The sequence below is a fragment of the Euleptes europaea genome, chromosome 1, assembly GCF_029931775.1.
Source record: "Euleptes europaea isolate rEulEur1 chromosome 1, rEulEur1.hap1, whole genome shotgun sequence".
Lineage (NCBI taxonomy): Eukaryota > Metazoa > Chordata > Lepidosauria > Squamata > Sphaerodactylidae > Euleptes > Euleptes europaea.
This window is the reverse complement of record NC_079312.1, coordinates 77178395-77204844: the sequence shown is the minus strand read 5'-3', so window position 1 is coordinate 77204844 and position 26450 is coordinate 77178395. Positions and strand designations below refer to the sequence as shown.

At 41.8% G+C, this 26450-nt stretch overlaps 1 protein-coding gene across 1 annotated transcript; it reads right to left on the bottom strand.

Annotated features, from left to right (window-relative positions):
- Positions 1–1306: 1306 nt before the first annotated feature.
- TRAIP (TRAF interacting protein) lies at positions 1307–26044 on the bottom strand. The gene is made up of 16 exons (XM_056855423.1): positions 25984–26044; positions 25145–25251; positions 23869–23926; positions 21098–21181; positions 16403–16442; positions 14688–14815; positions 12295–12389; positions 8647–8760; positions 7615–7702; positions 6805–6894; positions 6316–6404; positions 5192–5365; positions 4429–4474; positions 3085–3210; positions 2432–2482; positions 1307–1459 (listed from the first exon to the last, which is right to left on the bottom strand). Exons 2-16 carry the CDS (start codon positions 25240–25242, stop codon positions 1334–1336), a joined length of 1407 nt encoding a protein of 468 aa, XP_056711401.1. The 5' UTR covers positions 25243–25251; positions 25984–26044; the 3' UTR covers positions 1307–1333.
- Between the last annotated feature and the right edge of the window lie 406 nt (positions 26045–26450).

Here is a 26450-nt window from a genome sequence, read left to right as displayed (position 1 = left end):
CAAACCACCACTTCTTGATTGTAAGCCCACATCACTATACCCAAAGAGCTTCTTCAGTAATTAGATAATTCCTTGGTACAGAAGGATATAAGCTGCTTGCAAAAAGGGCCACTCAGCACTAAAATGGATTGATGGGACAGGCAAGCTCCCCCAGCTTACTCTAAATTTTAGCAAAGAGAAAAGGAAACTTTGAGGATCAATAGTCCAAAAGCTCATTTTATCTGAGCAGGGAATCGAAGTTCTTGATGTGCTCAGAGCATCATGGCACATCAGATGGCACCAAGAGCATCATAGAGACCTATGTACCTTCCCCCACAATTCCTGCTTTCCCCCTTTCCATCTCACCAACCCTCCTGTTCATAGGAGATACCAGCCCTGCCACGTGGCAGTGGCTGGGGAAGCAGAGACAGAAAGAAGACTAGACAGACACGGAAAGTACCTCCCTCCTGCCACAGTTGCCACCCCCACCCAAATGCCATCAGAACATATAAGGTGGGGCAGGATGAAAGAGAAGAGGGGATAGGGGAAACTCTTCTCCTGCTCCAACTTCCTATCCAAGCCAGAGAAGAACTTTGCAGCTGGGGAGCTTGTCTCCCTTTGAAAGCTGGCATTCTGAGTTACTGAAGCACAAACTTTGAAACACAAACCAGCATTTCTAAGCAATACCCCAGATCTGGGAGAGAAAGGCAGAAATGCATTACTAATCAAGTAATCCCTCCAGAATAGCCCAAAATCTCATTTTTTTGGCTACTGACCAGTTCAAGAGATATGAAAGGTTTTTGGCAGAAGGCATAATCTTTTTCTAACACAAGTAGTGCAAGAACTACCCAAGTGTTATGTCTTGATCCTCTTGTCAGCTCACTCAAAGACCCACACAGCTTGATAGCTGCCAACAGAATTTCCTCCCCACTATCAAGTTTGAAGCAATCCTTGGCATAGATGCTCCTGCTGCAGGTGGGTCTTAATGAAAGGATACCTCTAAACCACCTCTGGGTCTTCCACTGTGTTCTTCTGTAGCTTGATACTGCTGTCCAAGTTACAGGAGCTGTGTTCCCACGGTTGATCAGCTCTATAATACAGAATAGTCCTTCAGGATATCAAAGGCCCAAGGAATTCTAGAACTGAGTTTGTTTAGTCTTTGCCCTATAAGGGCTAGCAGCATAGCAAGACTGGCTCTTTCATGCTCAATTTGCAGGAAAGAAATACCACGTGAACCCAAAGCTGGGGATCGTCGTAGTCCTCAACCTCCCCTGGGTTCTGTCCACTGCACTGGGGCCTATTGGGCTAGATGATTCCCAGCCTCTGACGCCTTTTCTGCTAAAGAAATCCACGGTTACTTAAGGAAGTAGTCTAGTTTAGGTTGACTGATGCCAGAAGCAGAAGCTGCTGCTATTGTTTGCTTCGAAACATTCTTTTTCTTGCCCTTCACAGGCAGCGGGCGAATCTCTGCAGGGATACTCTGAAATGAGATAGCTTAAGGAAAGCGACTGCTGGGTATTTCAGGAAAGCTGAAAGAGAACAGAAACTGGAAACACCTCCCCCATGATGCATCAAATATACAAATCATCGCACCTGAGCACTGATTAGATTCCCCCACCATCCCAATCCTTCCACCAAGGTCAATGTATTCAGCCCCCAGCTAGGGGAAAAGATCAAGCTTTTGCTGTTAATATAGCCAAACATTCTTCAACCAGCCAGAGGTTTGGCTGAGAGATGTTAGTGGGCGAGTCCCCAGCCTGGCATTATTTCCACCTGCCTGAAGCAATATTCTCCAGCACCTTCACCTCTGTGCTTGCAGCTGCCAGCCTCACATATGGTCAACTTTAAACTGTTGTCAGCTCATTATGGGGAAACAAGAGCTTGATGGCAACTAGTTACTTCTTGTCTGTATGGGGGGAACCTTCACCTCTAATATGAATACAGCTCTGCTAGAAAGAATACTTCTTGTGAAGCAAGTCTGTAATCAAAGTTAGCATATGCCTTGCTACAGAGTTTGCTTCCAATTCTCATAATAGGCTATTTGCTGTAGAAGCTGGGAGCTAGAACCAACCTGTGCATATTTTTCATCCACTAGGAAATATATTTACATAATTAAAGAATAAGGGACTTCACTTCTATTATCTTCGCGGCGGGGACAAGCTCCTAACCTAATAATTCATAAGGCAGAGTCGAACCTTTATCCTGGTGTCATGGGACTGCAGACCTTTGCAGCACATTAGAACATTCCGAATCAGGTTTGTTTCAAACATTCATTTTTACCCAGCTGCCCTTTACTGCCCAAATTCCAGCAGTAAAAACCCCTTTCTTCAAACTGGAATTTGTTTTAAGTAAATGCCACTTTGTCATTTGTTTTATTAACTGAAATTATCATTCTGCCTAGATTCAGCACCAGTAAAAACTGCATTCAGATTGGCCTTTAGGAAAAGGATACGGGCTGTATGAACTTGGTTCTGCCTCCTAGGCCGTCATAGCCCATTCTCACCTACGAAGCAGATAATTCAATAGCTATAAATGCAGACACCATCATGTCCTTTCTTGTAGAGAACTATTCATCACGGAACATAAGAATAGTTAAATTGCTGATACAAACTGTAGGCAGTCAAGTGCCTGGCAGCCAAAACACATGATCTAGGTTAGTGTGGTTCAAGATCTGGCTTCTAAACTTTAAGCAATAAAAGCACTGAACTTTCCAAGTCACCTTCTGAAGTTCTGGTCATACTACCAAACTCTAATTGAAACCCATCAGTGATGTATCACTGTGCTTCACTGAAGTCAAGATTACTTGAAAAACAACTCCCTGTATATTAGTCTTTTCCGAAGCTTGTGAGGAAAAGATATGTCACAGCTCCTAGATGGTAGCCAAATGATAAGATATACAGCAGGTGGCAACACCATGAAAATAACGTGAACCTTCTGAACAAGACAGTTGTGCAAAAAATAAAATTAAATATCTGTGCAAATTCTCTCATAATATAGGGAATGAGGTTCCCACAATGAAAGACTCACATGTCTCGACCTAATTGCATCATGTATGAGTACATGAGTAGGCACGGCTGATTATGGTCAGACCCTTGGTCTACTTACTATTCCTGTGTTCCTCTGTGGCATCAGCTGGCTGCTCCCAGGTGGTCTCTTGGACAGAACTGAATTTCTGATGAAAGCAGGAAGAAAGTCTTCTAGATGCTCACCTTCTGCATCAGCTGAACAGTTCTGAACAGTTTAAGAGTTGGAAAATTAAATTGTAGGCTCTGGGAATACTAAATATTGCTAGAGAAAAATAAAAATATATAAAACCATAAAAAATAAAAATAAATTTTCAAGTTCTTGGAATTCATTGGCTCAGATATTTGTGGTTTGGATCCACTGGAAGGTTTCTATGGATGAAAGGGATTTGCATCCACAGATCATGGCTTTTCTGTCTCCTCTGTCAGAACTGCCCCCCAAAAATGCTGCCTTGGAACAGCATGAGGAAGATTCTTGGAGGTATGCCAAATGAGGGGGAACTGGTGAAAGTTAACCAGGCCATAGAGTATGGATTGAAAAATCCACAAAATGGAACCAGGGACAAGCAGTGGGGGAATTCCTCTACAAACCTGAAGGAAGCCCCAGGTGTGCAGAAAAATCTGATATAAAAAAAATAAAAAATGGGGATTAACCCCTTCCAAAATAATAGAAACTGTATTTATAGCTTTAAGAAGTGAATGCCCACTGAGCACTCAAGGGACAACATTCTGAGATCTTATTGGCCATTTGAGGAGTTGCTAGGCAACCACAATAATATTGCCAAGTTGTCCAAGCCCTGGTTTCTGTAAATCAAAGGACGTTGTGGAGGGGCAGGGATAGACTGGGAGTCATGATAGCTGAGGGGAGTTATGATAGAGATTCATAAAATTATGCATGGGGTTGAGAAAATGGATAGAGGGAATCTTTTCCCATAGTACTAGAACTTGAGGGCACCCTCAAGTGGAATAAACTGTGGAATTTACTGCTAGAGACAGTGATTGTTGTAAGCATATACATCTTTAAACATATACATCTGGGTTAGACAGGTTCATGGAGAACAGGTCCATCAATGGAGACCAGCCATGGTGACTGAAGGGAGCCTTCCATATCAAGAGGTAGTAAACCTCTGAATACCAGTCCTGGGAAACGACAGCAGGGGAGGGATTTGCCTACTGGTTGAAACACGATGCTGGATTAGTCAGATCACTGGTCTGATCCAGCAGGCTCTTATGTTCTGAAGACTGGAGGAGGCAGCTAAAGGTGGGTTAGCTGAGGGGTGGGGGGAGGAGAAAAGGAAGCAGGAAAAGGGGAGAAGCTGTGCGGTCTCATGGGAGAAAGAGGAAGTTGAATAGGAAGGAGGATAAAGAAGTCCCATGAAAGTCCTTGTGGGTCCCCTCCCTGCTTGTTTTTACTAAATTAATATACCTCTACTGTTGCTTTCAGAACTCTTGATAGATTTGTCACAGAAGCCCTGAAAAAACCACATACACAAATGAGTACATCATCCCATCCACTTTGTGAAAATTCAGGTATGAATTTAATGTACCCCAGATTCTAAATGTTCACTTTTTTAAAATTGCAGAAAAATCATGAAAATGTGGGTTGTTCAGTACTCAGGAAAAACTGTGCCCCCCTGCCTGTTTCTTATAGCCAATGGAGTTTCTGGTTTGAATGACAAGCAAAGGAGGCAGTAGAGAGCTCTATTTTTTTGAAGTTCTAATTACAGTCCATTAAGGAGATTAGTAAAGGCTCTCCCTCCATATTTTTGTACTCAGCGGGGACAGAGAAAGACCTTGTCAAAAGCAACATAAATTAGAAATACTAGTTTAGCACACAAGACCATAGGTTTGTTTAATATGCAACTAATACAACTTCAATTTTACTGCTTTTCTCCTCCCCATCTACTCCTTACCCTCCCTTAACTGCATGATAAGTAAAATGACAATGAGTTGGGAAACCAAAGCTGGGAGAAAAGTTTAGCTTTTATCTACAGCTGCCTGGGAACACAGTAGATTCTTTCACTCTTCTGCAGCAATGAAAAAGCTTCTAAACAAGATGTTCTGGCTGAAAGCAATGATCATCGAATGTGAAATGGTCGGAGAATGGTTTGCAGCATACATGGAAACAGGAATGCCTGTCAGACCAAGCACACACACAGAGCTAGCAGAAGCAAAGGAACGTGACTCACGACTTTTTGTCCAGTTTGAGTTTTTTGGCAGGAGCGGGGACAGTCTTCTGAGGGTGGTGCTTTGGCGTCTCCACATCAAAGGTTGCATTTAGATCAAAGGTGGCACTTAGATCAATGTCATCACTGTGAGCTGGCCGATGGAGCTTTGGGTTGAGCAGCTCCACAGGAGCGGGGCTGAAAGAGCAAATTACACACCAATCACCATTAATAAGCAGCACAACTAATGTGTACACTCTCAGGTGCTCAAAATATTGTCGAAGTCTTTCACGGTCAGGGTTCATCGGTTCTTGTAGGCTATCCGGGTTGTGTGACTGTGGTCTGTGGTAAGACCACGGTCACACAACTTGGATAGCCTACAAGAACCGATGAACTCTCAGTTGCATTTATTCTCAGTTTCCAGATTAATTTAAATGCTGCACTGCCTACATCATAGCTCCATATTGGGTCTTGTATCTATCCAATGGTGCAAATACATACATTATCTACCGGTACATGTTAAGCTTGCGACAGTAAGTGACTAACGGTTAGGGAAAATGACAAATTCAATTTATTTTCTTATAGCAGACAGGCTACTAAAAATTATGATACAAATATTTTAAAACATTCACATCCCATATTTCAAGGTCATGCCAGTTACACTAAGCTTTTCAAGCCTGGAAGAAAACTGCTATTTTGATCCTAGACAGATCTTAAAGCAGAAAAGCCCATTCATGTCAGGGCTACCACCTCCAAGACAGCACTTAAAAGTTGCAATGAAGCAACCCGATTGACTTTAGTTGCCATGGTACTACACACAGAGGCAGCAAAAGTAATACCGATTGTCCAGCTACATCTCATTTGCCAAGGGAAGGGGTGGGCAGGGAGAGAGAACAGAAGAGAACACTTCTTTCCCCTTCCTCACTGCAGTCCCCTAGCCTGTGTGGCTGTTAGTCCATGTGGGTCCCACAATTCTTTTCCTAGGGTTAGAAAGGATGGCTAAGGGAGGGGAGTGCAGCAAAAGCCCCACTGGATCTAACCCTCTGTTTTGAGGGACTGCTCTGAAACATTTAACCTTCTTCTGCTTCTATTGTACAGTATTGTTGGCACAGTTTCTCTCTATTGCATCAATTCTTTGCAATGCAGACCTTTCAGAAACAAGCCGACTGAGTGCTTCACTGGTTACTGATGGCACTTTCAGGGTATCCTGCAGGATTTCTATCTTCTTCTTTAGACTCTTCAAAAGAAAATGAAAACCACAAAGATAGAATATGCCCAGAAAAAAAGAGATTGCTCCCTCCATAATGAAGGAGATCTGGAAAAAAGCTGGACTGTAAAGTGGGACCCCTAACCGGGGGTGGCCCAAGCCAGCCCAATCTTGTCAGATCTCAGAAGCTAAGAAGGGTCAACCCAGGTCAGTTTTTGGAAGGGAGACCACACCAAGGAATACCAGGGTCGTGACGCAGAGGCAGGCATTGGCAAACCACCTCTGAATGTCTCTTACCCTGAAAACCCCACTTGGGGTCATCACAAGTCAGCTGTAAATGGATGGCAAAAAATAAGCAGGAGGGCAAGAATGCGTAACTGTAGTATCACAAACACTGAGCATCTACTGTGATTTTAAGAAATATTCTTACCATGATCTCTTTATCTGCATTTCTCAGATCTGTCTGGGTGCTTTTCAATTCTTCATTTGTTTTCTCTAATTCCAGAACAGTTTTCTGTATCTTCAGATCAAAAACCAGTTATTAGAAGCCCAGCACATAGTGTGGGGCAAACCTATAACAAAGGTTTTACCTCAGTATTTACAATGGATGTGCTTAATAAAAGGATACTCTTCTCTGTCCCCTTTAAGAGTTTGAAGTTTTTTTAAAATAAAAAATCTCAGATAGTTAACTTGACCAGAAACAGCTTCTTTGTGAAAAATCTGCCCGAGCTCTCGTTCTTTCAAGCCACCTGCAGAGGGAGCTCTAAGTTAATTCATCAGATGCCAAGGAAGAGCTAATCAAAAGAGCTAATCCTTAAACTTTTGCTCTCTCCCTCAGGATTCCTGCACCCGCAGTACAATTTCCTGATACTAATACAGAATAATATGTTTAGCAGAAGAGACACAGGTATTCGTTGATTTAGGACAGTAAGCTGTCCTTGGGCAATTCTCCACGTATAACAATGTGCCCTTTGCTGATTTGATACTTTATGGAGGAATTCATAATATGGAATTGCCAGAATAGCAACAGTGCTACTGGGCTACAGAAGCAGATTTCTCAACAGGCCTTCGCCACACATCAGCCACAGGGAAGCTGCATCAGAACTTCCTAGTATAACTACTAGCCACCCTCATAGCTAGTAACTGTCTGGACAAAAACTGTGCTAGAGAGGCTTTAGGTGATGATTGTATGTAATGGTGTTGCAGCAACATATCTTCACGACAGCCGTTCTCCCTTTACCTTGTGGTTTGCAGAAAACAATTCCTTTTTCAACTTCTCCAATTTCTCATTTGATGCTTTCCGAGACTCCTTCAGGTTCTCGTATTCCCTGGAAAGGGGCTCAAATTAGTCAATCTGTGAAACAGGCTTCCAAGCAAGAAGCTCTTTCATAGAGCCAGTAACCAAATTTAGACTGAAGATATTCAATTCACAGCTTAAGTGGCTGCAGAAGTTTCTATTATGCACTCAAGCACATTCAGAGAGAAAACAATGCAGAACAAGCCAACACTGATTTGCACAGTGTTAGGAACACAGGCACACTATAAAGCAGGTGAGAAAACATGCACTTTTTTGGGGGGGGGGAAGGGGGAGGTCAAAAAACTGCCTTTTGGGCTATTTCCATGTCAGGATGCAAAGAGTTTGAACAATGTCCAGTCACATGCAATACTGTGCAGCCTCCTTACTGAAGTAATATGCAGTACTTGCCCCCCTTAAAAAAAAAGTGGTTCTGAAAACATTTTAATGCTATTATAAAACAGTACTGAAGTTACTGATTACAATGCAGGTACTTCATGCTGAATCTCGTTAAGAAAAGTCGTGATTGCCCATTTGCTGTGAGATGGTGCCTGCACAAACTGTGAAATATGCATGGTATAAATAGAAAGACCTCTAACAAACACGGCAGGACTGGAGACTACTCCATAGTTATTGCCACAACTGCATGAAGCACTCTGCATAGGAGAAATATTCAGGGGCCACGCTGCCTTCCTCAGAATCATGACAATCCTTTGTCCCCTTGGTTCGCATCTAACAGTCAGCCCCTAAGCACGCCAGCAAAGCTCTGAAGGCCGTTTCCATAGCAATGAATGTGTCAGTAACGCAACAATAGCAGACTTGTGGTGTTGAAATCTTCCCTCTATGCCACCTTAATTATATTTGACCATATCTGTAGAATAACCAAGATGCTGCCAAAGCTGTTGCTTTTTCCTTGCCTTTTTGATTTGGGAAATTCACATACAAACCCCCTATGTTAGCTCAACTTCAAATGCCTACTTTTTTAGTGAAATACAATAGACTGCAAGCTGTTCCACAGCTGCCTGCCCGGTTCCCATATCACGGATCATATCCTCCACTTCTGGACGCTGGCCCTGCAGTAACAGCTCAATCCTGGAAGGAAGGAAGGAAGATAGGGTTTAGGGATTATTGATGGCATGGTGGTAGCTAAACCATGTTCCGCCAAATGCTAGAGCAGTTTGACGTATATTGCATATGACAGGATAGTAAGGACTTTCCCCTCACCACACCTGGGCTCAGATACACAGCATTGTGCTTCAGTTGTACAGATTAGAGATTACCTGTATTAAATAAAGTCCCTGCAGCAAACAAAATCAGACATGAGATGCTCTGTAGCAAAGTGTATCACATAGTTTGTGTTGCCAAGGTTTCAGGTTGAGAATCAGATCTCACGGGCCATGTTGTTTCCACCAACTCCCTACAGAATAGCATATATTTAGCTTGAGGGCCAAGTAGAATGTCAGAGGTTATGATATGAGAGGGCTTATCCTTATCCTATATATATCTGGATCATTCTCAGTCCCTCTCTTGCATAGAAAGTGAGAGGGGGCTTGGAGGAATGCATGAAGAGAGGCAAATCTAGTTTATAATCTTATCCACCAATTTCCCTGCTTAACTGTCAATATAGAATTCTGTCATCCACTTTAGCAACAAGATTATACACAAATATTAATATTGATCAGACAAAATTCATTCTAAATATACACACATAATGAACATTATTGACTACATTAAAGAAAATAAAATACCAGCTGCTCTATTTTCTGAAAGAGCTTGTGACAGATTAGACATTATTATATTGTTCAAGAACGTTTAACTTCAGCATCAGTTTCCTAAAACAGATAACGGCTATGTATTTACAACCTAGATCTTCTGTCAGAATTAAGAGCCAATGTTTGGAAAGTTCACTAGGCAAAGATGTCCACTATCTGTCTTATACCTGCCTCATCTTGTTGGATGCCCCTAGAAACTTCAGGGAGGTTCCTGAACATCTGCAGTGTTTCTGTACAACCGCTGCTCTTGTACGCATTCTGCCCCTTCAAGCCCCTCCCGCATTTGCTTGTGCATCGGGCTAACTGGGCACTCTCTAGTTCTGCTGCACAAGCTACAAGGCAGCAGTGAAACTGGCAGTCAGTATAAAACCCCTCATCAGTTTCATCTCCACTGTAAAGGGGTTTGGCCAGGTTTGCTGCAAAGGTAGGAGAACGTTTCCCCATTGCAGCCTATGTAAAAGAAACCAGTACTTAAGCAAGATTTTGTACATCCAGTTGCATCCTTTTTCCTGTGAATACTTTGCAGAAGAATGTGCACATGTAGTCACTGAACATTTTGCCCCCAAAATGGAAATTAGAGCAAGTTTTCCTGGGACACACACCTACAGTAGTAGGGCAATATCCCAATTGCAACTTGAATCTTATGGATTAAAGCAGCATCCCCATTTAATTTGGGCACGACTACAAAATATATCTTGTTTGAATTCTGTAGCTTTATTATATTATACGTGATCCACGCCCCAAAATCAGTGGCAGAATTTAAGGAATAAACATTTATGTTGAAGTTGCTGATTACAAAGTAACTAGAAATTGAAGCATATTAACATGAAACAGAAAAGACTGCATCAGAAAAAAGTGACCAGAAATCTCATAAAATGCCTGAGAGTACTTATAATTTGAAACACAGCTAGAAAGCATTTATCAAACCATTTTGAACTTCCTTGATGTGAAAACTTTCTTCAGAAAAATTAATGCTATTAAACACAATCTTCTCTTCAAAATTAAATGCTTCTAAGTATTAGGCTATCAGAAAAATTTTATATTTCATGTAATGTTTATAGATGTGACCTAGTCAGCAATTTGTTTTTGTTTATTCCACTTTTAAAGTATGTTTTTATTCCCCCCTCGCCAATTAGGTAAAATCTTCCAATTAAGCTTGGATACAAGGTATTTAGCACTGTCATGTAGGGATGTGCACTTTGAAAAAATGAGATATTTTCCAAATTTCAGGAAAAGTTTCCATACTGGTATTCTAGATCATTGAGGTTCCCAATACCTTTTTGAGATCCCCCCCCTCCGGAATTCTGAAATTTTTCAAGTCTGTCATTCCCTGTTGCGAGACTTCACTGGCTGTTTTTCAAGCAAATGACACCTTGTCCTGCTTGTCCACTATAGACTTCACGAGTTTCAAACAAATAGGATCAAGGGGTCCAGTTGTAATGGCTCCTGAACAAAGTAGCCCCAAACCATCCTACTTGTCTTCACTGTTTCCTATGAGGGAAAAAAAAAACACCCTGTGCTTTCTCTATGACAAAGAAGCCAATAACCAAACTCACAAGAGCAGTCACTAGCCAAAAAACCGCCAAATACAAACAGAAAACAATCCCAATAGAATCAGCATCAAACCAGAGAATCCCATCAGAATAACAGGCCAATGTGGCAAGGGTAGCACAACCAATGCCAAACCAGAGAATCCATGCCAAACCAACCTGACAAGTCTGTACTGAGGCAGCCAACCAGACCCGACAACACACAAGCATCACTTTCCAAAAAAACTTAAAAAGCAAGTGGGAGGGGTTTTTGGACACCCAAGTTCTCCTTGTTCTGCTGCCTACACCATCACCAGTTTGCAGGAGAGCCTCTGGGCTATACTATATCACTAGTGCCCTTGTGCTCCTTCTTTGCAAGAGTGGGGGGAGGGAACAACAGCAATACAGCATGCATGAGCTTCATTTTAGGTGCTTCTGTAAGTCCTGCTTGTTTTAAGTGACCCACTCACCTACTTGCCTAACATCTCTTGCTCCAATGGTATTTGTGGTTCCCCCCCCCTTTATGAGAGTGGCAAGAGCAACTGTGGCACCATATTTATTTATTTTCTGCATAAAATCATGCAGAGAGGGGCTGAGACCCACTAACATTTCTCCCCCCTGTGATCCCCCTAATTGTCTGATCCCACTGCCTAGGAGAGCGGCCTCCCTTCCCCCTCCCTCCTGTTGGCTGGGAAACCTGTTAAATGGAAGAAAAACAAGCTTGAGAGCCTTACAATGTCAACCCCAGACATTTCCAAACATTTCTAGAAATATCTGGGACCCAATTACCAGCATTCTGAGAATTCTGAACATTGGTCTGGATACCCATTGATATCTGAAAAATACTGATAAGGTATTTTTGGATATATATTTGGACTGGAAATATCTGAATGTATATTCCTTAATGCCATGTACAGAGAAATAATTATTTTAAGAAAAAAATTCCCTGACAATATTTCTAATCTAGAACCATTTCGGGGTGAGGGCAGCAATGCAAGTAAGCCTCCCATCATGGCACAGATTGGTTTAAAGTTCTTTGTTTGCATGAAGGTCTTACAGTGTGTCAAGAAAGTAACATGCAGCAAAGATAATATCTGACTTAGAAAAAAAATATCCAACTGAGATTTTGATCCATAACATGGTCACATTATTTGTAAATGGAAGTCAGGAACCATAGGAAATTCAAAAACCAGTTCGAAAGCCATTTGTTAAAAAGCTGTAACTTCAATACATTATAGTCCAAAGTCTGCTAGAAAGGAGAAAATGCTATCACAACATAGTCAGAGGCCCATACAAAGAAAGACAGGCAAAACTCATGTTCTAACCTCTCCAGAGTTTTCAGTTTATTTCGCAGCTTTCGGGCTTCTTCTTTTGCACTCTTAGTGTCCTCTTGCTGATGCTCTAGATACTTCATTTGTTTCTGGGAAGGAGAAGCACCATCAGTGCCCAGAAGGCAGCTCCATGGCAACCCACCAGAGAACTCTGAGCCATCCTCAATGCTCTTGCTACCAGGATCAAGAGGGCTTCAAAATTCCACACAGTTGAAATCATCCACTCTGCTTTCCATACTTGCACTTTAAGTCCTCAGTGCTGATCATGAGATCCATGACATCTCTTAAGAGTATTAATTAATTAAGTTACCATCAAGAAAAGAGACAGACAGTTCTAGGGAGACAGGCCACATTTTTTCCTGCAGATCCTTCTATGGGCTTCCTGATCCTACTTCTATCCCGATCCTACTTCTATCCCAACTCCTTTAGTATATAGTGATAAAAATAATTAAGGAATTTCCACATGAAGACTGAACTGATTCACACATTATCTACAAATAACTGCTCATGCAAGTGGTATAACCAACAGAAGCAATGCAATATGGAAGGAAGAAACATGTACGAAATTATGGCTCCTCCTTTGTGATCAGGAAATGCCTTGCTCAGGTTCTCTTTCCACTGCTCATGAATTCTCATTAAAGCGCTTGAACAATTATTTGTAGATAACATGTAAGTCAGCTCCAAGTCTTCATGAGGCAATTGCATTAAATTATGCAATGCCATCTTGCAGACTTATACTGAGACAGTTTCCTTTATGGGACCTGCACAGATTCAACAGATTTGAAGGGGGGAAAAATCCTCTTCAATACACTTGTGATTTCTCAGGCTTTGACTGGGCTGGTCAGATTAACACATTACTTCAAAGGCTCCTTGCCTACTTTCTCTCAGCACTGAGAACTAAGAAAGGAGCAATGCTGTTTGATCAGGCTTCAGAAAAAAGACTTGTCAACGACTAGAATATGTGCAAGAGGATATTAAAGCTCTAGTCTGTGCAGAAAATGATGGATTCTAAATGCATTTGGCAACAGACTATTCTAGTCCTTCACCTTGTTACAACACCTAAAATGCTTACAACCTGATGAGGGCTCATGTTGACTGGCACAGATATTACCCCTTCTCTACTCATCCCCAGCTTTTACAGCTCATCTCAATATTGCTACTTAATTGCTTAGGGAAACAACTGGCAGCTAAAAATTCAACATCTTGGAGTGAGATGCATCCCTAATGGATAACTAACTTCTGTAATTGCTAGAAATGGATCACACAGTATAGCAGGAATCAAAAGTAAAAACAGATCAATTAGTATATTTTACAGAATGACAGCAGGTACTGGGATAGATTTGGTTACAGTTCTAAATATCAGGCATACGAGAGAATAGAAATAGATTTTAAGCAGGGAAGAGTTTGTCTGAAATTAAATTATCAACAGGTATAGCTCCCAGTGCTTTAAAAGAGCTGCTTCAGCATTTACCTGATTAGGGAAAGTACCAAACAAAGTGCATTTCATTACAGCGTCCAGTATCCCAGGAGGTTAGGTTATGGAAGCAGGAAATGAGAAGCACGAGTGACCTCTCCTTCCAGCCTCCCTCCAAACTTGTATGCTAAAAATGCCACATCGTTTAAGAACCAACACAAGTAAATCCTGTCCCCCTTACCAATTTAGAAAATAGCATACATATTAGCAGACATCTAAATGGAGAAACAAGTAGTTATAATCAACCTTTCATTCAAATCATTTCAAAAAATGATGGAACAGTTCTCACTTAAATGTCTTCAACTTTCACACATGTAAATTATATTTTCAGCTTCTCCTTTCTGTCTCAAAATCATAACATTATCCAGGGACATACCAACTATTTTTCCAGAAGGCCAGTTTGGTATCACATAGGATTGCATTTCATCACAAGTTTATTAATTTTCTATTTATGCATTTCAGTTCTTGACAAAGCAACATTTGTCATTGAGAAGGTGACATCATTTTTACAGCGGAAGCCTAAATTACACCTCCAAGAACAAAAAGGCGGTTCAAGGCATATCCTGAGTTTTTCAGATTAGGTCAAGTGGGAACAAATCCAAGTGCCAGCACTTTGCAATGACCTAGCGTCTCTCTAAGACTGAAGGTTTACTAGCCTGACTTCCAGTGGATTTATCCTTTGTATATGCTGCCAAATGTCAAGAGGTGTATTATTCCTGGATGCTGATGTTGCAAGTTAGAAGTGATACTATGCAATTTATTCGAGACATGAATTACTGCATAATCTCTTTTTTCTAGAAATATGGAAATAGTGCTGTATTCATCTGTACAGAAATCTGTACTAGTGCTACATTCACATCTGTACAGTAAACAAAGGCCAACCACTTTAGTGTCATAAGAAAACTGGACATACTTTGAGAGTAGAACACAACATTTCCATGTCAGATGCCGCTTTCTGAAGAGAGTCAATGGTGGCGTTCCGAACATCCAGAGCTTCTCTCAGTGAGTCCACAATAGATTGGCAATCCCGTTTCTCCTTTACTGAAATAAAGCATAGCTCTTACAATTTGCCTATTGGCCTCTGGACTAAGGGCAGGAATGCGGCCTAAACTGTGAATGAAGCACACACAGCTTTTCAAAGATTTAGAAATGGTTTGGAACACTGCCCAAGCTACTGGATTGACATCACTGAATCTGATGCGTTAGAAAACATCAGATAATCCTTCTGACTAGCTCCAATAGGCTTCAAGCCTTTCTTTGGTTCCAGAGCAACTCTACCTTCTTTCAAAGCCAGTTCACTTGGCAGTAACCAACAACCAGCCACTAGCTGTCACATCCCTCTCAAGATCAAAACAAACCCAGGCACATTGGGGCTGCTGTTCAGGGAGCCAGAATTATTAAATCAAACTAAACACTTTTGGGAATCAAACTTCTGATGCCTGGCTTTGGAAGGTGTTATATTTTGTTCTTGCAGTGTGAATTTCTGTGTGCCGGGTGCACACTCTGAAAAGACTGTTGGAGGCTGCTGGGAACAATGAGAGCACCGACACACAGAACCATTATTCTGCTATATTGTTCAGTTTTCTATTTCTGCCACTCACAAGCACCACTGCTCTTGCTGCTGAGTGAGATACCCTTCCAATACACTTTAATCCCTGCAAACACACACTACTCCCGTTGACGTATCTACAGTACTATCAAGACCTCTCACAGCCTTGCATAAAAGGCAAATTTATAAGACACCAACCTAGAACTATAGTCCAATACATTGTCTTTTCACCCTGTCAAGGGCCACTTAGAAAACTGTGTGAGGTTCAGTATTCAGCATAGCACAATATTACAAATTGCCACTAATATTTCTAGGCTGCACCAGTAGAAACGCATGGGACAAGGTATTCAAACCCTTCTTCATTTTAGGTGGAAAAAAACTTAGGTTATTTTTGGCTCCTTAATTTGTATGTTCAGGGGAAGGCAACAAAATCCAAATGATGAACAAAGTTCTTTAGAAACAGAGAACCATCTCATGTTCTAAGACTTCTGTCATTCAAACAGTGACATTTTCTTTTCACTGCTTATTACTCACATTCAAGACAAGCTGCCTAGTCACTGCTTTAAAGCTATTAACTAAGTGTCCAGGGCTTTCACTAACCTGCTTCCATAAACCATTTCCAAAACTAAAGTTGACCGGGCTCTTTACCGCAGTAGGACAATTGGAAGTGCAGGAACAGACATGTTGACCATCATTTGGACATCTGGCTAAATCCTCTTTCCCCTCAGCTTTCCAGTCTATTTGGTTTCTCAGTCGCATGCAACCCTGCTGCAGTTTTCCAAACAGGACCACTGATGCTCAGTAGATATTAATTGCTTAATAAAGAGGCAGTGATTTTAAGCTTTCTGAATATTTTAGCCCAGATCTTCGTTGGGCCACACAAAAGCCTTACAGCTGAGCATAGCCTTTTCAGCCCTGGTCAGCAAGAGCCCTGCAGCATTTCAGCCTGTGGGCTGAGCTTCATCTTCATTTCTCAGTCTTCAACACAGTTTCAGGATAAAAACCACCACACAAACATGGTCACTCCCCAGTTTTCCTCACAGATCTTGACGTACAGCAGACTCCATTTTCCAACTCACCTTTCAAGGATAGCTGGGCTTTCACCCGGTCTAGTTCATTCTGAAATGCAGCACACAGAGAAGCAAATTAGTTTGCACCACAACTCACAAACCTTCAGTGTAGTTTAGAAGTACCACTAGGTGACCCTATGCAATCTTACACAACAGCTCTTCACACCAGGAGTGTCTGAATATGATAGACAATTAATAGCTGGGCCATCTAATAATAAATACAACAGTATTAAGCTAAAACAGGCTGTTTTGTGGGTACATGTGCACACACACACCAAATCTGAGAAAACATCAAGACAGAACATTTCAAGAGAAAACTCTGTTTTGTCTTACCCTTGTCATTCTTGTTTCTCACATTGTCATTTTGTTTTTGGTGAGCAACTTTAGGAGTCTCACAGGGAAGACACTGCAGAAGAATTTCCATACCATTTTAACTTAACAAGGCAATAAAGCTGGGGATCCTGCTAGACAGAATTTGATTACCAAACACTTGCCACTAATATTGGTAGCTAAAGAATAATACACTTGGGTGCATTAGTGTTACAGCATCAGTGTTTGGATACAGCCTACTGAGCCATTTACAAATGCTTTTAGACAGAGCTGTACTGAAGTGTTTGAGCCAGTATCAAACCAAAGGATTTAATGATCATTTAAATGAGTTTGGATACACATGTTGACTTGTAACAACAGTGGATGAAAGGGCAATGATAAGCTTATTGGAACCAAGCTGAGGAAAAGGTGCCAAGAAAGCACCTAAGGGATCTTGATAACAGCTGGTCATATTTAATACTGGTAAAGAAGAACACAGCCTGTTAAAAGAAGAGACAGCAATTGTTGATACTAACAAGGAGACAACGTGGTAGATAGAGATTGGTAGAAAATGGCTCTCAGTTAATATATGATAGAAAAGGGCCCTCTCTTTTTGGTAAATATATAATATATTTGGTGGGGGAAACATCCACAGTAGATTCAGTGATAGAACCATGGGAAAAAAATCAAGGTCAGACAAGATGGACATTTGCTCAAATGTGACAGCAAAAATGCCAGGGGTACTGAAGATGTGCTAAGATATCATGACGCTGAAATAGTGTCATTCATGAAGAAGCCTAGAACATGGTGCAGAGCTCTGGAATCCCACTGTCCTAAAGATACTTCCAAGCAGAAGAGTTCTGAAAACAAAAGATATATTTCAAGAACCCCTTTATGGTCAAGAAAGAATAGATGTGTGAATAAATGAGTGAAATATAGTTGCAGAGATAGTTTAGCTGTTATGTAGGGCTTGTGCGTGCACTGGGGATTTTTCAGGCCCCCCTTTTCTCTATATGACAGCAATACCAAGAACAGCCAAACATTCTCTTCTCCCTCCCCCCCCACTAACAGAAAGTAAAGAGATGTGTTTTACAGGAAGTAAAGAGAAGTGTTTAACGGGAATATAAACCAGATGAGAGTCTGAACATTTATGGAAAGGGAGATACAGGATGGAGCAGAGTAGAGCTGGTACATGCCTCCATTGATATGCTTGTGTCAAGGGAGAAGAATTGGAGGGGCTAATCCTGGAGTAAAACATGGACAGGGAAAGTAGTGATGGCTTTGGAATTATAGGAGAGTGGGAACAAAGTTTCTCCCAGGTCACTCTGGATACAGAAGCTGCAGCTGTACGACATTATTCTTTTTGCAACCCAAAGTGAACCCTTAGCTTTGGGTAGCAAAAAGAATGTCATGTATGAATTATGACTAGTGCAATGTTTACACTGGTATAAAATTTAGGAGAGAAATAAAAATGTTGTGTAGGTTGACTCAATCTTCCATCCTTCTGAGGACAGTAAAATGAGTACCCAGCTTGCTGGGGGTAAAGGGAAGATGACTGGGGAAGGCACTGGCAAACCACCCCATAAACAAAGTCTGCCTAGGAAAAGTCGGGATGTGATGTCATCCCATGGGTCAGGAATGACCTAGTGCTTGCACAGGGGACCTTTACCTTTAGGGCTGGCAGAAGTTTTGGGAACACCAATTTCCCCTCCTCCATTTGATGTCCACTGTCCTGTGCTCCTTGGAGGAAGGGAGGGCTAAAAATTTAGCAAAATAAACAAACCTACCACTCATGAAGAACATGGATATTTTACAGGGGTGAAAACTGGATAATGAAAGGATGTTTCTAGGTGCACTGATGGTTAAATAAATTCTCAGCAGTCTTGATACCTCTGCTGTAGGATGTTGCAACAGGAAGCATACAACTTTTTCCAATATACCCAGAAAAAAATGTGGTTTTCAACATCTGACATATTAAAAGCAACTCCTGGCACTCCATAGCCCTTTTCTTCGGTGTCCAATAGTCTACTCATGGGCTACCTAAGTATACTAGTGCTATCATCACTCACTGGTACAGGCTTTCAGCCTTATTCATTGTTAATAGACTGCACTTGTAGCCAAGACATTAAAAAGCAGCAAGAGCAAGCTTTTGCTGCAACAGGCAGGCATTTAACTCTCAAAGATCCTTATCCATAATAGCTTTTCTTTGTGGAATGCTTCAGTTACTGGAGCAGGACTTCATTGAAGGATTCAGCAGAAAGAATAGGATTGGAGGAGAACTACAACCCAGAAAAGAATAGAATACGGGAAATGTGGAAGAGAATTATTGACAAGGTAATTGTTTTTCCCCAGAGAGATTTTCTATATCTCTGGTCCACTGAAAGCTCATCGCTCTCACACATGTAAACGAAATTCCTACAAAAACCAATACATGTGTACTTCATGCTATTTTTAAAGCCACAAAGCTACTATGACTGTTCAGGAAGTACAGAAGGATGCTTTTAATCTCTTCTGTATGAACATTAGTTTCATGTCTGATGGAACTATTACCACCATCAGGGAATTATGCATTTATTTTATTTATACGTAAACACACACTCAAGAAGGGGACCTGCAAGAATTCATGGGGGAAGAGAAACTGCATCCCTGCCAGCTCTCACTTCCTCTTCTTGCACACCCCTATCCTGTTTCCATCTCCTTCCCCCACCTCTCCCTGTTGCCACCTCTCCACTCCCTTCCTGCTGCCAGTTTTTTCTTTTCCCCCAGATGCCACCACTGCCTTCTGCTCCCTCTCCCCAACTATCCTGCTGCTGATTTCTTCCCCTCCGGTGGGCTGCTGTATTTCCCCCCCAAATACCTGGCTGTATGGAGTTGCTAGGCAACTCTATAATGCCCGCGGTGATCTTGAGAGACCTCAACCTATGCTGGAAATTTTTTTTTTAAAGTTGTGATTGTATGCTCAAATCCACACATTGCTTCTTCCTTTCGAGGAACTATTTTGGGGAGTAGTCTGCAAACCGGGGAGTTTTCCCAGCTTTGTAAAAACATCTGTTTTCTGTACTTGGTCCCATTGTGCACATGTTTCTTTTGTCTGGCGTGCACACACACACACCTTGTTGTCATGGCAATGCACATAATGGCAATCATTGCAGATGCCAACTTACAACACAAGAGGGTAGAAGAGTCCCATTATACTAAGGTCAATGGAGTCCGTCCCCCCAAAGGATTCTGATGTAAAAGAAATAGCATTTAGCTAAGATTAAATCACTGTCAAGAGAAGCAAACACATGCAGTTTTCCATGCAGGATTTTTCATTGCCAGCTCTTGGTACCAAACATTAACAGACTGATTTGAACACATTCCTAGATGAACAGTGCAGTCCTATGCAGAGTTACTCCAGTCTAAGCCCATTAATTTCAATGGACCTAGGGTTGCACTGTAAGCCTTTCTTAAATATTTCCCCACAAAACTCAAACAGAATATTGTTAAGGTACAGATTTGTCTGCTGTTTCTTCCTTGTAGAACCAAGAAATGTTTCTCCTCTTATAAATTATATATACAAACACTTTACACTCCAGTTTTTGGCATTTTGTTTAAATGCCTCGCTCTAATAGCAAGCAAGCACAAAGATCACAAACGACCGTCTCTTGCTCTCATCTGCGGACAACTTGAGCAGCAGACATTCGTAGAGCTCAGTTACCCTGATCCACACAATATTTTAAGGCAAATGAAGAGGAAGTGAATGCTATGAATCTGGAGTGGCAATAATACAACTCACTGTGTGCCATCTTATTACAAGACACAGTAGTACCTGTTGGTTATCCCAAATTCTATGAGGGTGTTCTCCATGGATGCCCACTCGCTGCTTTGGCCCTGAGAAGAGCCATCCAAAACAAATTAGGGAGGCCCCATCTTTTCTGCAATTTTGTAAGGGTTGTTAACAGAGCCTTTAGAGTCTCTTGATGGTTTCCACAGTCTGTTGGTTCTTAAGGGCACGGGTCTCTCATGGATGTCATTTATAAGATTTCTGCTGGCAGCGTCAATAGTGGGATGTTCGAAACCCTGTAATTCATATGGTTTTTAATGTTATGTGCTTTGCATCGCAATTGCTCAGAACAAAGGTGAACTTGTAAATGGTCTTCATAAACAAATAAATGATAGGTAGCTAGCTGCTTTCATTTCAGTCTACCTCTAGAATGCAGAAGTACTTAAAACTGATGATGTTGCAGATCATAGAGCCCAACCTTTGTGGGTTTGCAGAAGGAAAACAAGTGCAGAATTAAGGAATGCATCAAGAGCCACCTTTGACCCCACCTGAAGCAATAACATGTCATATCTACTTGGAAGGGGGGCATTATTCTAATTTCAGGCATAAACCGCTACATGCATGTCTACCTGTAGTTTTTCTGCATCCAGGCCTGACTGCTCCTCCAGGGCAACATCAAAGAACAGCTTGTTGATGATGTGTCTTTTGTTAACCTAAATGCAAAATTGAAAGAACAAGGGCATAATTGTAAAAAAACTTAAAACAATGGGTAGCTAAGTGTAGAAATTTTCTCCAAGTGTAAGGAATCGTCCTCCAACTGCATTTAAACGAACAGAATGATAGGATAAAATTCAATATGTGCCACCGTATTGCAAGACAATGTGAAGAAGATATGTGAAAGCTAAAGTTCCCTAGATGTAAAATGAGGGAGCCTGATTTTATAGAAGAGGACTTGAAAGACAGTCATTTGGTAGGTCAGGCAAAGAAAGGGATGTTAATGTATCCTGTCTAGCACGCTGAAGTGACACACGATAGCAGATGATACCCTTCACGTGGCTAATACAACTATGAAATCCTTTGGCTCATCATTCCTCTAACAGACTTTCCAAATTTGCAGCCATCATTCCAACACAGAGCTTGGAATTTTGACAAAAAAAAACCCAAAGCACCTTGGAAATGAGTGCAGTTTGTTCTTTGGCAGCTTCAGCTCAGCAGCTGAGGCTGAGCTCATGCTGTGCCAAATCCAACTATGTGCTGCGTGCTTTATGGGGGAAAAAATCATTGAAATTGAATTTGGTAGTTCTCCCCACCTCCCCCATGCAGCTACAGTTTTGTGTTTTAAGTATTATATACTGCGATGACGCTAGCTAATTGCATAGTTACTGCTACGTAAGATGTTATTTTGTGATAACTCCATGGTAACCCAGAGATGTGAGAGGCTGTGAAGAATAGAGGGAATCAACAAGTCAGAAGAGCAGTAAGGGGCAAGACCTGGCAAGGACTGAAAGAGACAGGAGCAAAATAAGTCAACATACAGCCTGGCACCTGCAAGCTCAGATTTCCTGGCAACTCAGGATGGACAATAAATCTGCAGAAACTTAACACCCAGGACCCGACTACAATTCTTACTCTACATCAACAGGGTTACTACATTATGGTCACTTGCCAAGAGCTCACCTAAGTACATGAAAGCCTTTCATGTAAACTGTGGACACCTGACTTTCTCTAAGATTTGCAGACCACAGTCCTCGTTTTCAACCAGATCACAGACTGCTTTTGAAACTCTGACTTTGAAGAACCAAAGCTAGCTTAGGACCTGTATTCAGTAATCAGGGTATGAACAGCACTTTTGTATAATCTACGCTGCGCTGACGCCATCAAAATTCCACAAGGAAAGTCTTTATAAATGATGCAAAAGCAACACACTCATACTGTTCCGCTTTGCATGATTTATTCTACAAATTTTTGCTCTCTTGCATGATGCATTCATGCTTCGTTGGTGATGAGGATGAGCACAGAGCAGTACAGGGCACTGAAGTCCCACATCCAACCACTGGAAATATTATGTAGCCTTCTAAGATTTCAGCAAGTTTTGGTCACACTCACTTCCACACAGAAGCAGTGCGATATAGTGGTTAGAGTATAGGACAAGAATCTGGGAGACCCAAGCTCAAATCCCCACTCTGCCATGGAAGCTTGCTGAGTGACCTTGGGCCTGTCACAAACCCTCAGCCTAACCTATCTCACAGAGTTGTTGTGAGGGTTAAAACGGAGAAGTAGAGAATGTTGTAAGCTGCTTTGGTCCCTACTGGGGAGAAAACTGGCCTATAACATTGTATCTTCATAGCCATAAGGGCCAGCAACTACATGCACTGGTGTTGGTGAAAGATCAAATTCTCATTCTGAACTTGGTACCCAATACCATATGCTGTCGTTTTCCTGACCTCTTATGGAAGAGGCACGTCCCTGGATAAGGATCCACACTGCAAGCAGCTATGTAAAAATCTAGTTGTGTGGCAATTACCTGGGCAGTTTGGATATAGAATAGACATCTGGGGTGTTTGTAAAAGAAAGATGAATTAATTCACATTTTGATAACCATATTGATATGGCTGTCTCTAGGTGGAGAACAAGCAAAGGTGATATTTGTCTATGGGAAAAAAGTCATCTGGGTAATTCAATATATTACCTTGCTGCCAGTAGGGTTGCCAAAAGGCCTGCAGAAAAGTGTCCTATCCCTTTAATAGAGGCTTAATATGTGGAAACGGGAAAATGAAGCTTTTTTGTGGCATGGAGGTAAACATCACCTGGTAAATAACATCCCTTTAAGCAAATGTTAAAGGGAAAGGATACTTTTTCTTTAGACAGTTGGCACTCCTAGGTGCCAGTTAATCCATTATAAAGCAACCATCTTTTTGAGCTTCACTCATCATGAGCAGACTTAAAAACAAACATTTTTGTTTTGTTGTAATATGGCTCAGAAACTACTATAGATGAGAAGCTCTGTGACCTGTTTTTTTCCAAATCCTGACACAAACACAGCCCAAACCCAAAGTGATATTTTATACAACCACTATTAAAGTTATTCTATAAGGTACAGGAAGGAAAGTACAAAAGGAATAAGCCAGAGATCAAGAAAAAAAGAGCAGGAAGAAAACAGGATGGGGCCCAAATATAAAAGCAGGGCTGAAAGAGAAAGGTTTGAAGGAGAACCCATGAGCATTAGCCTTAACCATAGGATAAGAATGTATAAAAGAGGAAAGAGATTCAAGAAGGAAGCTGAACCAGCTCAGGAAGGTAAGCGGTGCAGCCACTAAGAATATCCCAGTCTGCCTAGAAGACAACATTTTATGGGATGTCATAAAGCAGTTTATACTCTTAAAAGTATCTTCAGATTTACCTGAATTCTGCACTGTGGGCAAGTCCGACTTGGGGCAGTGTCAAACCACTGGACGAGGCTAAGGGATTAAAAGACTGGATGTAAGTTTAGATTAGATATAAATAAAGAAATGCAAGAGCTTCTTAATTTAAGCCATACAGGTAATATCGAGCAATAAAGACAACTAAACATATCACTGCAATACACAATGCTCCATCTTTTTCATTCCCATACAATTTACTTTACAGATTAAAAAAAGATTTATCCACCCTGCTTTAATATTGCTTCCAGAATCTCAGACGAACACCTTGAATAGGCCCAGCGCATCAATGACCGAGCAACCCGAAAAACAAAGAATAACTGACACAGGAAAGGACAGGGACCAATATTGTACTATTATTATTAATTTCATTTTTATCCCGCTCTTCCCTTCAAGGTCAGGTTCAGAGCGGCTAACAATATTCTATGACATTGAATAAAACAGAACATACAAGTCAGTACAACCAGTGTAAAACTATAAAATCAGAGATTAACAATACATCTAAAATACTTAAAGATGGCGTCTTCAGTCTTCCCTTAACAAGGGTGCACAAGCAGCAGCAGTTGTAGTCAGATATAACATTATAGGAACACCACAGAAACAAACAGCAGGGGATCATTCCCTGAGAGGGTCCAGCGGGGAGGCCAAGTGATGTACATCTATCACTGCACTCAACCATAGGCCTGGTGGAACATCTGTTTTACAAGCCCCTGTGGAACTGAGCCAAGTCCCATAGGGCTCAGGTCTCACTGACAGAGTTTCACCAGGCTGGTGCCAGAGCCAAAAAAGCCCTGGCTCTGGTTGAGGACAGCTGGATATGAAATATCAAAAGATTATCAATAGCGTCTCTGCACTCCTTCCATACCACCATAGCCAATACACCACCTTTTGTAGTATTGATTCTACACAGACTTGAGCTCTCATCTCTCTGTTTTGATCAGTATTACTTTCTTCTGTTAGAGGGTTCTTAAGAACACCCCTTCATTAGGCCCAGGACTCTGATCATCTAGTCCTACAGGACATATTCTTGCTTTCATGTCTGTACTTTGTTCATCATCACTACCTCCCTGATGTCAGGCACCCAAAAAACATGTCTTTGATGATCCCCGGTTTTGAGAAAGAGCAAGACTGCACAGAACAAAACAAGTATAATGGCACCAAGCATTATTTCACTAATACGTAGTGAGGAAAGCACAGAAACCGTTCTTCTTCTTCAAGGACATTTCTCCACCACTCTTACCATCCCTGTATACTCACCACAAATGGTGAAAGGTGTGCCCACAGTGAATAGCAGCCACATCCCTCTCATTGTCAAAGAAGTCAGAACAAATGGTACAGTGGGCACGGATAGGCATCCTCTATAACTGCAAAATGAAAGAAAATACCACAGTATAATGACTGAGCTCTTCTCTGCAAAAGGAAAACCAACCTTGGAATAGTTACCACCCAATAAGAGAACAGAGGAACAAAACTATACCGGCATACCAATCCCCCTCCTTTGCATACTGATTGGTACATCTGGTCAATATAAACAACAGAGTCTATACCAACTTTTCAATATTCTGCAGATCAGGTGGCTGGTGATCCAGTACTGGTGGCAGAATTCCCTTAAGGGAGATGCACGACCCCACACAGTACAATACCATTGTTTCTTCCTATGAGGCTGGGAGGTTCCCCCAGTTTTATCTACTAGTGTCTTTCTATTCCATTCCTGCCCCAAGGGGCAGTGTACACCATCTCATCTCCCCCCGCCCCATCATAACCCTGTTAACTAGGTTAGGCTGAATGACACGGATTGTGCCCAATAAGCTTTCAGTCCAATTTCAGTCTGGCACCCTAACCACTGCACTCTCAAAGGACAAGCAAAGAGCACTCCCTATAAAAAGAACCCTTTCCTATCCAAAAAAAATAAAAAGGGAAAAAACTTGGAAACCCTTCCCTCCGCAGAGTCATTTGCTCAGCCTTTGGAGCCCTTTCATTACTACAGCCAGTCCCCAAAGTGGGGAAAGCATTTACTGCAACATTAACAGATACTCAACATTGTGCACACATTCAGAATACACAAAGCACTCACGGAGGGCAAAGGTGAGGTGCACCTTAACACCTGCATACGAGGAAGTCAAGCATTTCCCATCAGTACGCCCTTATACCTAGCAGAGCTTCACCTGCGGCTATCTGCCTGTTAAGCAGCCACGCAAGGCAGAGACTACCCCTCCCCACAATAACCACAAGCCAGCCTGCCTACCAACTCCCTCGTCCCTGCCTAAGGCGTCAGCAGCACGTCAGAATCAATTCCAGGCCCAGCCCCACTTAGCACTGCCGTCCTCTCAATCCCCACAGCAAAAGCCTCGCTAGGTTACCGGATTCAAATTCGGTTCCTTTCTCAGCTCTTTCCGGTAGAGACAGGAAGTGACGCTCCCGTGAAAGGCGCTCTAGACGCGGGAGGGAGGTCAAGTCCCGCCCTTCTAAGTAGGCTCAGGGCTCGTTGTAGGGCAGTTTGTTTCGGGGGCGGCGGCCGAAAGGGCGGCGCTTAAGAGGAATTGGGGGGTTGGTGAGCGCCGCG